Source organism: Battus philenor, unplaced genomic scaffold, assembly GCF_028537555.1.
Source record: "Battus philenor isolate CCGP_79_NKW_IND1 unplaced genomic scaffold, ilBatPhil1.0.hap1 SCAF_5, whole genome shotgun sequence".
In the NCBI taxonomy this organism is placed as follows: domain Eukaryota; kingdom Metazoa; phylum Arthropoda; class Insecta; order Lepidoptera; family Papilionidae; genus Battus; species Battus philenor.
In genome coordinates, this window is record NW_027181715.1 from 7,539,118 (window position 1) to 7,552,092 (window position 12,975).

The 12,975-nt window shown below is 31.3% G+C and overlaps 1 protein-coding gene across 4 annotated transcripts; it reads left to right on the forward strand.

Moving 5' to 3' along the window:
• The first annotated feature begins 596 nt into the window (after positions 1-596).
• Positions 597-11,888, forward strand: LOC137929797 (antichymotrypsin-2-like). 4 transcript variants are annotated; one of them, XM_068772901.1, is made up of 9 exons: positions 597-783; positions 1,044-1,147; positions 1,280-1,414; positions 2,009-2,215; positions 2,868-2,966; positions 4,252-4,392; positions 6,213-6,422; positions 8,020-8,164; positions 9,089-9,277. In XM_068772901.1, exons 1-9 carry the CDS (start codon positions 762-764, stop codon positions 9,241-9,243), a joined length of 1,218 nt encoding a protein of 405 aa, XP_068629002.1. In that variant the 5' UTR covers positions 597-761; the 3' UTR covers positions 9,244-9,277. The 4 variants fall into 4 exon arrangements, with proteins under 4 accessions (XP_068629002.1, XP_068629006.1, XP_068629005.1 ...); XM_068772905.1 differs by lacking the exon at positions 9,089-9,277 and adding an exon at positions 10,063-11,252 and having other exon boundaries at positions 600-783; XM_068772904.1 differs by lacking the exon at positions 9,089-9,277 and adding an exon at positions 11,161-11,888 and having other exon boundaries at positions 604-783.
• Positions 11,889-12,975: the final 1,087 nt, after the last annotated feature.

Sequence of the window (12,975 nt, forward strand, 5' to 3'; positions counted from 1 at the left end):
ATGTGACGAAATACAAGATCAGAACAATAAGAATACTGAATCGATGTAAAGACAGACCGGAGTTGAAAACTTGATAAATGTTATGTTATCACAATTCCATGAATTGAATAACTAATCAAAAATACCTATACGAGTCATTCCTTAATTAATAAAATTGTAATATTATGTCTGTCTGTGATCTACAAATAGTGCCAAAAAAACATAAAAAATAAACACTTAATCATCACTGTAGTTGATACCTAATATCATTTAGAAAAGTTTTTAAATAGTGAAGAGTTATTTCTATTGAAATTATACATATTTTGCAATATATATTATTTTTAAATACAGAAAATTACAAAATATGTAATCTAATACGTTTTTCGAATGTGTATTAACTTCTTTGTTGTAAACCAGAGATTATTGATTTTGTTCTTATGGTTCTGCCATCTGTTGAGAATTTTTTGCGCTGTTTGAGTTTAAGTTTTCAAGTGTAAAGAATAGATGCTGTTATTATTAATCAAATATTGTTAATGGAATGGATTATACTCCTTGCCTTGCACTCATGACACATTTAAAAGTATTACACATTTATAAACAAACATATAATAATACTTCAATACAGTCATTAGCGCTGTTTTTAACTATTGGTTGATAAGATAAGATCAAAATTAAAATAAATCATGTTCCACTGGCAGTCTATTTTTCTTATCTATTGATGGAATTCAGAAAATTAATGATTTATTATTTGTCACACCTTGCTTTAAATAGTAACAACGTCGATGACGACGTACATTGGCCAAGGTAAATAGATTTGAATTTGGTTAAATAGTAAGCTATTTTTCCTAAAATTTACTAAGGCTTAGGTGACGTTCAATACATTTACCGCCTATGATTCATTCGCTGGTTCTGGTCTCTACGTATAAATTGTACATGGTTTTGCGGTTACCCGGGCAGTATCGATGTGGATTTGTATGATATCATTCGTTAAATAGTAGCGGCGGTGCGTTCGTACGACTCTCCTTGTATCGTATCTTAAATAATAAATATACATTTCTTTTCAGTTCTCCTAGTTTTGTTTGCAAATTTGATATTTACTACTTCTGAAGAAATGGATGATAAAGCTCTGTCTTCCTCAATTGCAAAATTTTCGGCGAAGTTTTGCAATGTAAGTACCTTTATATGTAATAGTTTATAAAATTTAACCAAAAATTATTTATAAATAAATATATGTAAAATATTTCTCAAATAAAATTCTATTTACAAATCTATGATTAATAAACATATTTTTTTGTTTAAGGAACTTGACCAAACAAAAAGTACTGTTTCTTCCCCATTATCAGCAGAATTCGTATTGGCACTATTGACTTTAGGCACGACAGATTCTGCACATGAAGAATTACTGACCAGTCTTGGGTTTAAAGATGATGAATCCGTGAGTACAAAAATAACCTATTCATAATGTGAAAATCGATTCTTTAATTTGAAGTGGATATAGATGAATGTTAACATTTTTCTGAAAAGTTTATATGAATAATTCAGAAACTAAATAAATATATTCTCAAAAGTTCAGTTCAATTTGAAGTTATACTTTTGCTGTTGTAAACCTTAGGTCTTCCCAAAAGAATTAAGCTTCTCTGTATAACATACCTGAAAGTAAAATGAACAAAAAAGTATATTAACTCAGAATTGGCTAGATGGCCTTAAATAACTATATACATAGAACTCCAATGTGAATAAAGAGAAAGGTGGAAAATATTAGAATAAATTTACCAGTAAATTAATAATTACTATACTTAAGTGTTACTGATAGCATGATTTCATTAGGTATCATAATTACAAGTTAAATCCATGATTATATAATAAACTAAACCTAAATAAAATTAATGGTTACATTTTTGTTTTAAGTTAGTTTTTGTTGGTATTGGTTCAGTTCTGGCAAAATTTACAGAAAAGAATCCTTAATCAATATTTTTGCTTTTTTAAAGCAAATGTTGGAGTTATATGTTTAAACTTATTTTGTTTACAGATTCGTTCTACATTCACTACAGTGTCATCTAAACTAAAGTCAATTAAGGATGTAACTTTGAGTGTAGCGAATAAAGTTTACATAAAGGATGGTGTCTATGACCTGGAACAAAACCTGAAAGAAGATGCTGTTAAAGTATTTGATGCTTCTTTTGAAAAGATCAATTTTGATGATGGTGCTGCAGCTGCTGAAAAGATAAACAAATGGGTAAAGTTGTAATTATTTATAGAAATTTTTTTTATTTATATTATCAAATCAATTACAAATCTATATTTAAGAACAACTTTTTTGGCAGAAAAATATTTTTATTCTTGCAAAAAAAAAGTTATAATTTGTTGACAAACTTGTGGAATAATAATTGTAATGAGTGCTTAATAAATCTCCTAAGGTTTTAGTAATTAATTTGTACACTTTTTATTTTTTATAATAATGTTAATATAAAATAAGTGTAAGATTAATAAATATATCTTATCATGTACATGACACATAATTCTATATCCATCATGAAAGTGATGCGACTGAAAAATGTATTAATCAATTTTCATTATAAAAGTGATAATTATGAAGATTATGATAGTAAATTTGTCTGATAGTTCAAGGAAGTATAAGCAATAACTTTTTAAGCCCCACAATATATTTTATAAAATCTAATTTATTGATTAAATTTATATAAAGCAATCATAACCTTTAGTAAATGCATAAAAATATTTTTAAATTAATTAGAATATTTTATCTACTTTTAGATAATATATAATACTTTACAATACTACTTTTATATAATATATATAATTATATAATACTTTGAGAAGAAAAATGCAAGCCTAATAAGGTTTGATTTGATAATCAATTTGTTTTCCAGGTTGAAAGCAAAACAAATTCAAAAATTAAGGACCTTCTTTCAAGTGACAGCCTTAATTGCGATAGTCGACTTGTCCTTTTAAATGCACTATATTTCAAGGTAATGTATTGTAAATAATTTTTATGAAAGTATGTTTTATTTATTTTAGATGTCGCTTCCCAATATTTTTTAGTTCCTGTAACACCACTCCATGAAATTTTTAATTTATTTTTCGTGACCAAGAGCTAGTATGGAGTATGTGTGGACCCGCTCATAAAAATTGTTTCTATTAACATCTATATAGAACTATTTCTAGAGGCTGTGCTATTTCTACAGTTACTACAACAAACACTTTATGTACAAGTTTTTTATTTTTATTTTCAAGGATATGCTGGTTAATGGTACATGATTTTATAATGAATTTAAAAAAAAGATCTATTATTTAAAACATTAAAAACTCTGCGATGTTGCTGTCATAACCAATATAATTTTCACATGCTCCTAATGGAATCCTGTGTAAAAGTATGTGTACCACAGGTTGTTCAAAAGTTTACTTGTTTATACCATAAGTGCATTATGTTAAAACAAAAGATCGTACGACTCATTAACCCAGTAATTTATCAAGAAGAATGTTAGTCATAAAAAAAAACGGTCATATTTACGGTTTATACAACAGAAATAAAATGAATACTGTATTCATAAATAATCGATTATTTTCTATTCACAAGAATAATAATTAGAATTTTATTATTAAAACAACAAACTTCATATTGCAGTAAATAAAGTTTGGTCTGGTTGGTAAAACCATTTTAAATTAGTTTTAGAGTAAAAAAAAGTTGCTATATTTTTTTTTTATCTATTGTCAGCTAATTTTATTAAATCTCATTAAAATTTTATAATTTCAATAGAACAGGTCATAGAAATGCTTTGTTGAAAACATCTAAACTTCTCAAAAAACTACTTTTGTGAAATGTTATTAAAATGTTGTTACATTATAAAACTGTTTTCAGTAAATTTATTGATCAATATATCACATTTGGCTACCTCCACCAAGTTAATATAAGAATTGTCAATAAAGGTTAGATATTCATAGGCATATTTACTGTTATTTTTTATTTACTTATTTTAGCTAAGAATTAGCTTCAACGTGTTTTATTGGGTAAATTAATAAGGATATATTTTTAGAGATTTTACCTGCATACAGGCAGGCGTTGCGGACGCTTTTTTTTTTTAATTTTTATATGAATGTGCTTCCAAATATTCTTAAGAATATCTCGTCTACGGTTGATACTGAAAGAAATATACTTTTCATGTAAAATACTATTTCTATTACTATTTTTAGATCCTTATATAAAATAAATATGTTTTAAATATTCATGAATGTAACAATAATCCGAATTTACAGGGAATATGGAGGAAACAATTTGATCCAGCAAATACTATGGAACAGCCATTCCATATTGACGAAGAAAAAACTGTGATGGTCCCTATGATGTACAAAGAAGATGATTATATATATGGGGAGAGTGAAGAACTTGGAGCTCAGGTAAACTAATACTATAAAACGTTACATAAAATTAAATTGTTTTATAATCACATACATTACGCATAAAGTAATTAAAATAGATGAAAAGGAATATTGCATAGAAAATACATCGTCTTTAAAGATGCGATTGTATGATCTACAGGGTCGTTGGTTATTAGTGTAAGCTTTAAAGGGGTGATTTAATTTAGGGGGGAAGCTTATTTCCTGACAATTAATGAATGGTACATCCTTTCCAAAAGTTAATGGTTTCAGAAATAATAAATAACATAAGAGAACATGATTTCAAAATTAGAATTTTTTTTTATTAATAAATTTTTACTATCTGTCTCTGCAGACTATATTGCCAGTAGTTATTGGCCTATCGCATTTAAATAGTTTCAAAGTGATAACCAGGTGATCGGTGAAAGATGTAAAATTTAATATTGATCAACTGGTCAGATAATATTCGTTTCGTTTATACACACTTTAATTTTAGTTATAATAATAATAAACATGCTATCATGTGGGTGCCAATAAATCTAATTAAAATTATCAATAAACCACAACTACTTCAGACGACATTGAGCTATTTGAAGAGAAAAGGCGTATTTGTTTGCACAAAGCGAAATATTTTAAATATAGATAGTGAAAATGTGCTAGCGATATACAAGTGCCGAAGTAACAATAACAAATAGTGAGCGCTTCCATACGTATTAGTCATGATTCAAATGTTTTGCTGGAACTCATTATGCGTTACCTTGAATAGACTCTACTGCCTAAACGATATATTGTTTGAAAAAAAAAAACGTTCTGTAATTATCTATAGCGTAGTTTTGTTAATAACAACTACATTATTGTTACTTTTTTAATGGTTACAAAAAGGTTTTATTTATGTTTAATAAAACACTATACAGTAATAAACACACTGTGGGAAAATCTTGATTTTATTTTTAAATATTGAGTCCGGAATGGGACCTCGTCCTCTCTTAATTAAATTCCATTTAATTTTTCGTGTCATATTCACCTTTTACGTAACGTTCAATTGAGAAGGCTCGATATTACTGGCCACTAAGGTTGTCAAAACTTTTTAGTGTTAAATTATTATTACTCGTTTGAATTACAATGCTGACAGTTAGATATTATATATAGTTTTTGTAATATACACCACATACATCATGAATGGACTTAATTCCTCGCCAATAAAGAAGGAAGAATAACGTACACTTGGCTGTTTCTCACTGCCACCCGCAAAACTCGTATACCCTCATACATTTACATCTGTCTCTTTTTGGCTTTAACCATCATCCATCAGTTTGAACTTTCTCTTTTTTCGTTCCCATTTACACATATTTATATTGATTGATTATAAGTATTTAAAACTGTTAAACCTATTTTCAATCAAAAAAGTTCGGTGATCATTTTAAATTGTTATATTAATTCATTTTTTTCCATTGTAATCCTATAAGCCGATGACTTCTAGCAATACAAACACTGCGAAGATAGTTATAGGGTGTTTTTTTAAGTATTAATAACGTATTAAACTGATTAATGTCACTCAGTAATATAATCGCAGGAATAACAGATTAACAAACAATAAGAGTCTGCATGGATAAATAGTAAACAATAATTAATTTTAATATGTAATAATCCGAATTTTAAAAACACTTTTCCTTACTATAGTATAATTACATTATTTTGTATAAGGTGACAATCATCCCTTTAAAGCTTTTACACCTATAATCAATCACCCTGTATATGTATTTACACAAGTCATACAACTTTATACAAATTGATACTTGAGTGTGGACAAATTAATTACAAAACATGTTTTTTGTTCACAGTTATTAAAAATGCATTACGTAGGCGAAAACACTAGCATGTTGGTCGTTCTACCTAAAGAAATAAACGGACTTAGTCGCATATTGAAGAAATTAGCTGACGGCTATGATTTAATGGCTGAAGTGGATAACATGTTTAACACCAAAGTGCAAGTGACCATTCCCAAATTTAAGATTGAAACTGAGATAGACCTCGCCGAAGTTCTTCCAAAGGTAATATAGTTTTTAAAAGACATATTTATATGTACTAGCTGTCACCCGTCCATATTGCACCGGTACTGTTTTATGTGGAAGTAAAAGATTTAAGTATTGTTGTCAAGTTTTTTACTTCGTCGTTTCAGTCAAAAGATATCTATGGGAGATACACATAATCGCCACGCTTGGCAGGTGGGTTGGCTATCGCAGTGTGGTATTATGGTATTAAATGGACGTTGACGCTTATCCTTAGGTAACTTGCTTATAAATAGTGGCAAATCTATATAATGCATACACAAAGTTTTTATACTTCTACCACTTACTACTTTTCTCTGCTACTTTTTTACCTATAAGAGATTAAAACAATGCATTTTCTATGAATGCCGTTTAAACCCTTTTCCGAGTGGAATTTCGACAAATCCCTGTGTAGTTGAACTCTATTCTACGAAAGTGATATTCCTACCAAATTTCATGCCTTATAGATTTAGAGATGTCGTAAGTCAGTACATAGGTGGAAATCACGTAAATAGACACATTTATGGAGTAGGTATAAACAAATAAAAATGGTGACTCTTAGAACGTAATCTAATGGCAAATAGGATGATCTCATCAGTGCAGTTGTAAGTAGGCAAAACCCCGAAATAAATTGAAGGTCAAAGCGTTGCCTTGTCTGCTATTGGGATATTATGTAATTTAATGTTAAATGTGATTGTGGTTTTATAAATTGCTATTTTCGATGAAATTGTACATAATTGCTCAAACTGTTTATTGATCACAAACGTTGTTTTGAAAGTCTGACTATTATAAAAACTCTAAGACTTATAGAGTTCGATCGCGTTAAGAATACAAAGAATCGTTATTTACAAAAGTGTGAATTAAAGTGTTCACTACTTTAGTTGAATTTTTTAGTAAGATTTTTTATAGGAATACCACTGCTGCCTAAACATTAAATTAATTTATTATTAAATTAAATTAAAATTTATTTGTTGATTCTATGAGTTTATGGGGGACGCAAAGGGCGTCTGGCCTAAGACCTTTTAAGGTAGCGAAGTACGGCGCTTCCGGAAGAGCCTCGACTCGGGCCGCTACATACTACTATTTAACCTGATTGGGAGGTCGCTATCCTCTTAGATCGCTTAGTTGGACTCTCCGTGGAGTGAATCTGCTCAAGGGTCCCAGCGAGAGGGGACTTTGGCCTGGCTGTCACTGGTCAATAATATCCGCTTAGCATTCCAAACCAAGAGCGCCTAAGAGGGCCGTACCTCAACTTTGTCGGCTTATAAAACTATGATGGTATTGCGAAAAGCGTTAGCGCTTAGAAACGCTTCTATCTAGTATGATCGGGAGAGATATAATCGTTTAGGCCGGCGGACAATGAACCCTTAGAGTCTTAACGCGAATGAACTACAGCACTATCTTACCTAATTTGTGACAGAAGAAATCATATCAAAAGAAATCGACGAGATCGATATTTTTCTTAAACAAAAAAATTGTTATATTATTATAGTTGTAGCAGCATTATCTATTTACGTGGCCGTTAAAAAGAAAATTAGTAAAATTCATAAACATGTCATTGCATATGTAATACGAGAATAATCTATGGATTTATTTACAGCTCGGTATTCAAAGTATCTTCAACCAGGAAAACTCTGGTATCACCAAGGTCTTAAATATCCCAGAGCCACTGTACGTTTCAAAGGCGGTACAAAAAGCCTTTATCGAAGTTAACGAGGAGGGTGCTGAGGCCGCCGCCGCTACAGGTTCGATATATCTTTCAACTATTTGTTTCTTACCATTTTTCATTGCCTTTCATAATTCTGATGTATCATCATTGCTTAATTTGCTTTTTTTGTTATTTTATTATCCTTAAACTGTTTAAAAACTAAAAAAAAGTAGTTACTTCTCCGGTAACCAGGCGCAAATGTCATTAATTATAAATTAAACGCATTAATTAGAATCGTTTACTTAAATAATAATTTTTTATAATCTGACCTTATGAGTCTCTTGAAAACCGAGATATTTTTTTCAGTTCTGGCTAAATCTCAAATATTCATCTTTTTTTTGCAACAATTAAGGGATAAATAAGAATTAACGAGTAACTTAGTTTTAAAGGAATTAAAAAAAATCTGGCCAAGGAAATATTATCTCTGAGACAGTAAGAAATTTGGGGCAATTACATATTATTAGGCAAAACAGATGCTCGCACGGTACTCGAGACCACGTATCGGCAATCATAGCGAAAGAATTCCCCCTACACGATGGACAGGAAATATTCTTTAGGCCGTTGGAAGTCATTGTATGTAAGCATCTTCCAACCAGTCCAGCAGTTAACATTGTATGACTGAAATAAAAATGAAGTGATTTTCGCTTGCGCCCGGTTAACGGATAAGTACCAAAAGGCTTACCAAGGAGAAGAGACCTCTTTTCCGAAATAATTAATTTATATTATAACTAATTTTAAACTATAAAATGTTAATTTCGGCCATAATAGTGAAAATAACATTTTAGACGGCTACATAATTTTTTTTTTAAATGACTACATTATAATATTGTTTTGTATGCCTAATTAGCAACAAATAATGTAAACCATTACAACCAACGTGGATTTAAACGACATCTAAAAGAACGGGTTTGGTGATGGGCACTGTTCGTACAGTTTTTGTGTTATGCATGTGTGTGTGTAGCGGGCGCCATAAGAAAGAAGCGTTCGTTGCCTACGCCGAGTCGGAAGTTCACGGCTTCGAGGCCTGCGTTGTGGGGTGTGCTCGTGGAAGGCCAGCTTGCCGTTGCGGCGACGTACCGCCCGCGCCCGGGACCTAGCCCTAGGCTCGACTTATAAATTTTGCCCTCACAAAAACTAACGCAAGCAGTACAGTACAGTACAGTACAGACACTTGTCGACCAATCCGGTGAAATCGTAGTGAATAGCAGCCAGAACCTAGGCTCCAGGTAACATTCGGGCTACGCTATCTTAAAATCGATCCTAGAGAGACCCTAAGCTAAGGCGCTCTCCGCGCCTTGCCGTCTCTAACCCGCGGAATCTGCAAAAGCCAATTGGCCACAAGTGAGAGTGCGGTGCCGAAAATAAAACTTGATCTTGTCACTAATCAACAGTTGATATGTTACGCGTACGTAGAATTCAATATTAATCGAATATTATCCGATATAACAAGAGATTGGATATTTCGGATACATATTTACGCATTGAAAGTATATGATAGACATGCATATTAGTGAATGAAACAATCACTGTAAGTTATAACTTGCACGAGTGAGCCTAATCCGATAATACAGTAGATATATAGGTAGCCCGAGCCGAGAGAGGAGATTTTAAGCTAAGCGCACTCTGCCCATTCGAATCCACGGCAATTGCTGATGCCTCTTGGATAGCGATAATAATGATAGTGCTCTCCAAACGAGAAACACCACCCCTGTTTGTGCAGAGATCTTTAATCTATATTTTCAATCCCTTCATAATTTCTAAATCAGAAAATGACTAACGGGAGATATAAATCCGATCTCTAGAAACGCCTTAACAGAAACATTACTTATGTGTTAATAACTGAATGCTTATGTATAATATACTTTTCTCGTAAGATTTCAATGTAAATTAGTGTACATTTGTACTACTGCTTGCAACGGTTTCCCTGTGGTGCAGGCATGGTGATGATGCTGCGGTGTGCCAAGCCGCCCTCTCCAAGGTTCTACGCCGATCGGCCATTCCTCTACATACTCTTGGACTCGCAGCAAACGATACTCTTCATAGGAACCTACCGGGCCATTGCTTAAATTTAACATATTGTTAAATACGCATAGTTATACCATTAATGCCTAAGAGATTATTAACGTCCAGTTCTGAAAGACTAATCAGCTAAAGTAAGATTGATCTCTGATATGATCTCTAATATGATTTGAGCGGCTGCAATGCCTGGATATATTATTTAAATTAAATCATCGATTAACGGACGATTAACAGAAGAAAAACTTCAGTTAATTTCACTCATACGAAGAACTTTTATTATTACTATATTAATAAACGATGTAAATCATTTTATATGGTTTAAAATTTATTTTCTTCAAGTCTTATGAAGTTTTGTTACGATTACATAAACATTTTTCTTAACAGTGTATAAAATATTTAATTCTCGCCAAGACATTTTACGTCGACATTGACATGGTAGTGACATTGTTTTTACCTTTTTTTTAAAATGCTGTCCATTTTAAAATGACCATGACGGACTTATATAATAAAAAAATAATATTAAGAACAATATTATCTGTCGTAAAATGGAACTCAATTGTTTAATTATAATTTAAATAGTGATTAGTAAACCAACCTTTCACAAACTTAGGCAGGTTAAATAGATTTAGCAGCTGATAATTTTAACACAATCCTTAGTGATTGCTTCTTTGATTGACCTTTCAGAAACTGGGCGTAAATCACAGATGTTTTTTTAGCTTAAAATATATATTTTTGTGTTAACAACAGAATTACGTATGTCATGTCGTTCATTATTCTAAAATATATGATACATAAATGTTTCATTTGCCTATTTATCGATAGTAAGCCGTAAATGCTCTTATCAATCATATATATAATTGTGTTTATATTATGTTAAAGTAAACAAAATGCCTGCATAAATTAAGTGTGAATATTTGTCGCAACGTCTGTCATAAATAAAAGTTTTTCATTATATTATGATATATAAATGTTGAATCTGTGAATCTGCTACTTATAAAGATCATTTATTTACAGCAATGGGCATCATGTTCTGCTCGGCTATTCTTAATGAACCTCTCGTGCCGCGTTTCGTAGCAGACAGGCCTTTCCTCTCCGTGATTCTTGTCGAAGATACTCCATACTTTATAGCTGTACAACGAGGCAATTTCTAATGTTGAACAAAATGCATTTGCTATCACACGCTTACTGTATACCTTTGTTCCATTATTATAATGCTACCGAGACCGCTGTACCGCAGCGTGATGGGAGGTGATTATCGGCGGCTCCTTATTTTCAGTCCGGCGACGCTTATGCCTTTCTATCCCTCGGCCCCCGCCTCGACGCGCTCTCTTAAGGCTGGATAAAGTGGTGCCGGTAGCACTATGGTAATGTTTCTAAGACATGACAAACGTAATCATGAACATTGTTGAGAACGTACAAGCTATATTTAGATATTAATCGTAAAATTTATATTATTTTTAAATGCGTTAAAAATGTCTGCTATTTTTTAGAATTTACCACTTACAGAGTATTTACAAAAGGCCTTAATTTCCAAGATATACAGTACTTCAAACGATAAAAATATTCAGAGATTATAAAATGTGCAATAGGCCAGTAAAAAAACAATATATTGTAAAAATTCAATAGATTAACAGTAAAAATGTCTATTACATTTGTACTAAATAATTACTTGTTAATATTTAAAACATTTACTCTGTGTTCCTTTTCACAATTTTTACTATCAGTAGCACTATAATAAAATTGCATTTAAATGAAATACTTTTATACTAATAAGATGAATTTATTTATTATAATTATTTTAATAAATGTTTATTTCAACCTGTTGTTTGTTTTTTTTCGAGAGGTTTATTTGCAAGACAAATTTAGCATTGATACTCTGAGAGATTTCATTTTATCCGTCCATAACAAAAGTAAGGTGATCTTTGGATCTTAACCCATTTATTCTATCCTAAACAATAATTGCGTTCCATTACGTTATTTTCTGTCACATTACGTGGTAAAAGTAATTAAAAATCTTAGAAACCGAAAGATTACCGAGCAACGTTGATGTGGAGACGATCTGAGGTCTTTGGAAAACTCTGGATGCAGGGCGCTTCCAACCGGTCCAATGGCACCAAATCTATACGGGAGGGCCATGTCCAAAAGTAAATGTACTACGACTTAAAGGATGATGTTGCTTAAACTTAAGATCTTTAAGAATACTAATATTTTATGCGTTGAATCGATGATATTCGCAGCATTCTGTTTTAGTATCATATTTCTAAGGTATTAATACGTTTTCTTTCTGTCTACTGTCAGTTTGTTCTGTCTGCGTTTGATTAATAACATTTCTGTGTCAACTAATTAACACAAGAAATATTAAGGGTCTTACGGGTCGACTATTTTGTGTACGTGATGACATAATGAGTCGTACACTACTTGACATTGGTCTCCTCTATATATTTGCAATAGGTCTGTATCCTTCATGCTGCCTATAAGACTTTACCTATCTCCATCTTAGATCGTTTCTCCATTGCGGACCTAATTAGTTTTACCATGGTTTTACGTAATACACACTGGATGTGTTTGTAATTTTAAATTGGGCGGTAATATTAGAACAGTTTCTTTAAAAAATGCTGAAGCTTTTTAACAAATTTTTTGGACTTAGAACATCGCTTATTTCAGGGGTACAAATGTTTTAAAAAAAAATTAAAAGACACCACTTTATTATTTTCTGTTTAAAAAACCTGTGGAAAATGTCTTTGCCTATTATTTTGTTTATTTCATCAATATTGTTCCTATAGGTCATTTATTTTCTATGATCAAAAAGTAAAGAACTTGGAAGAATAG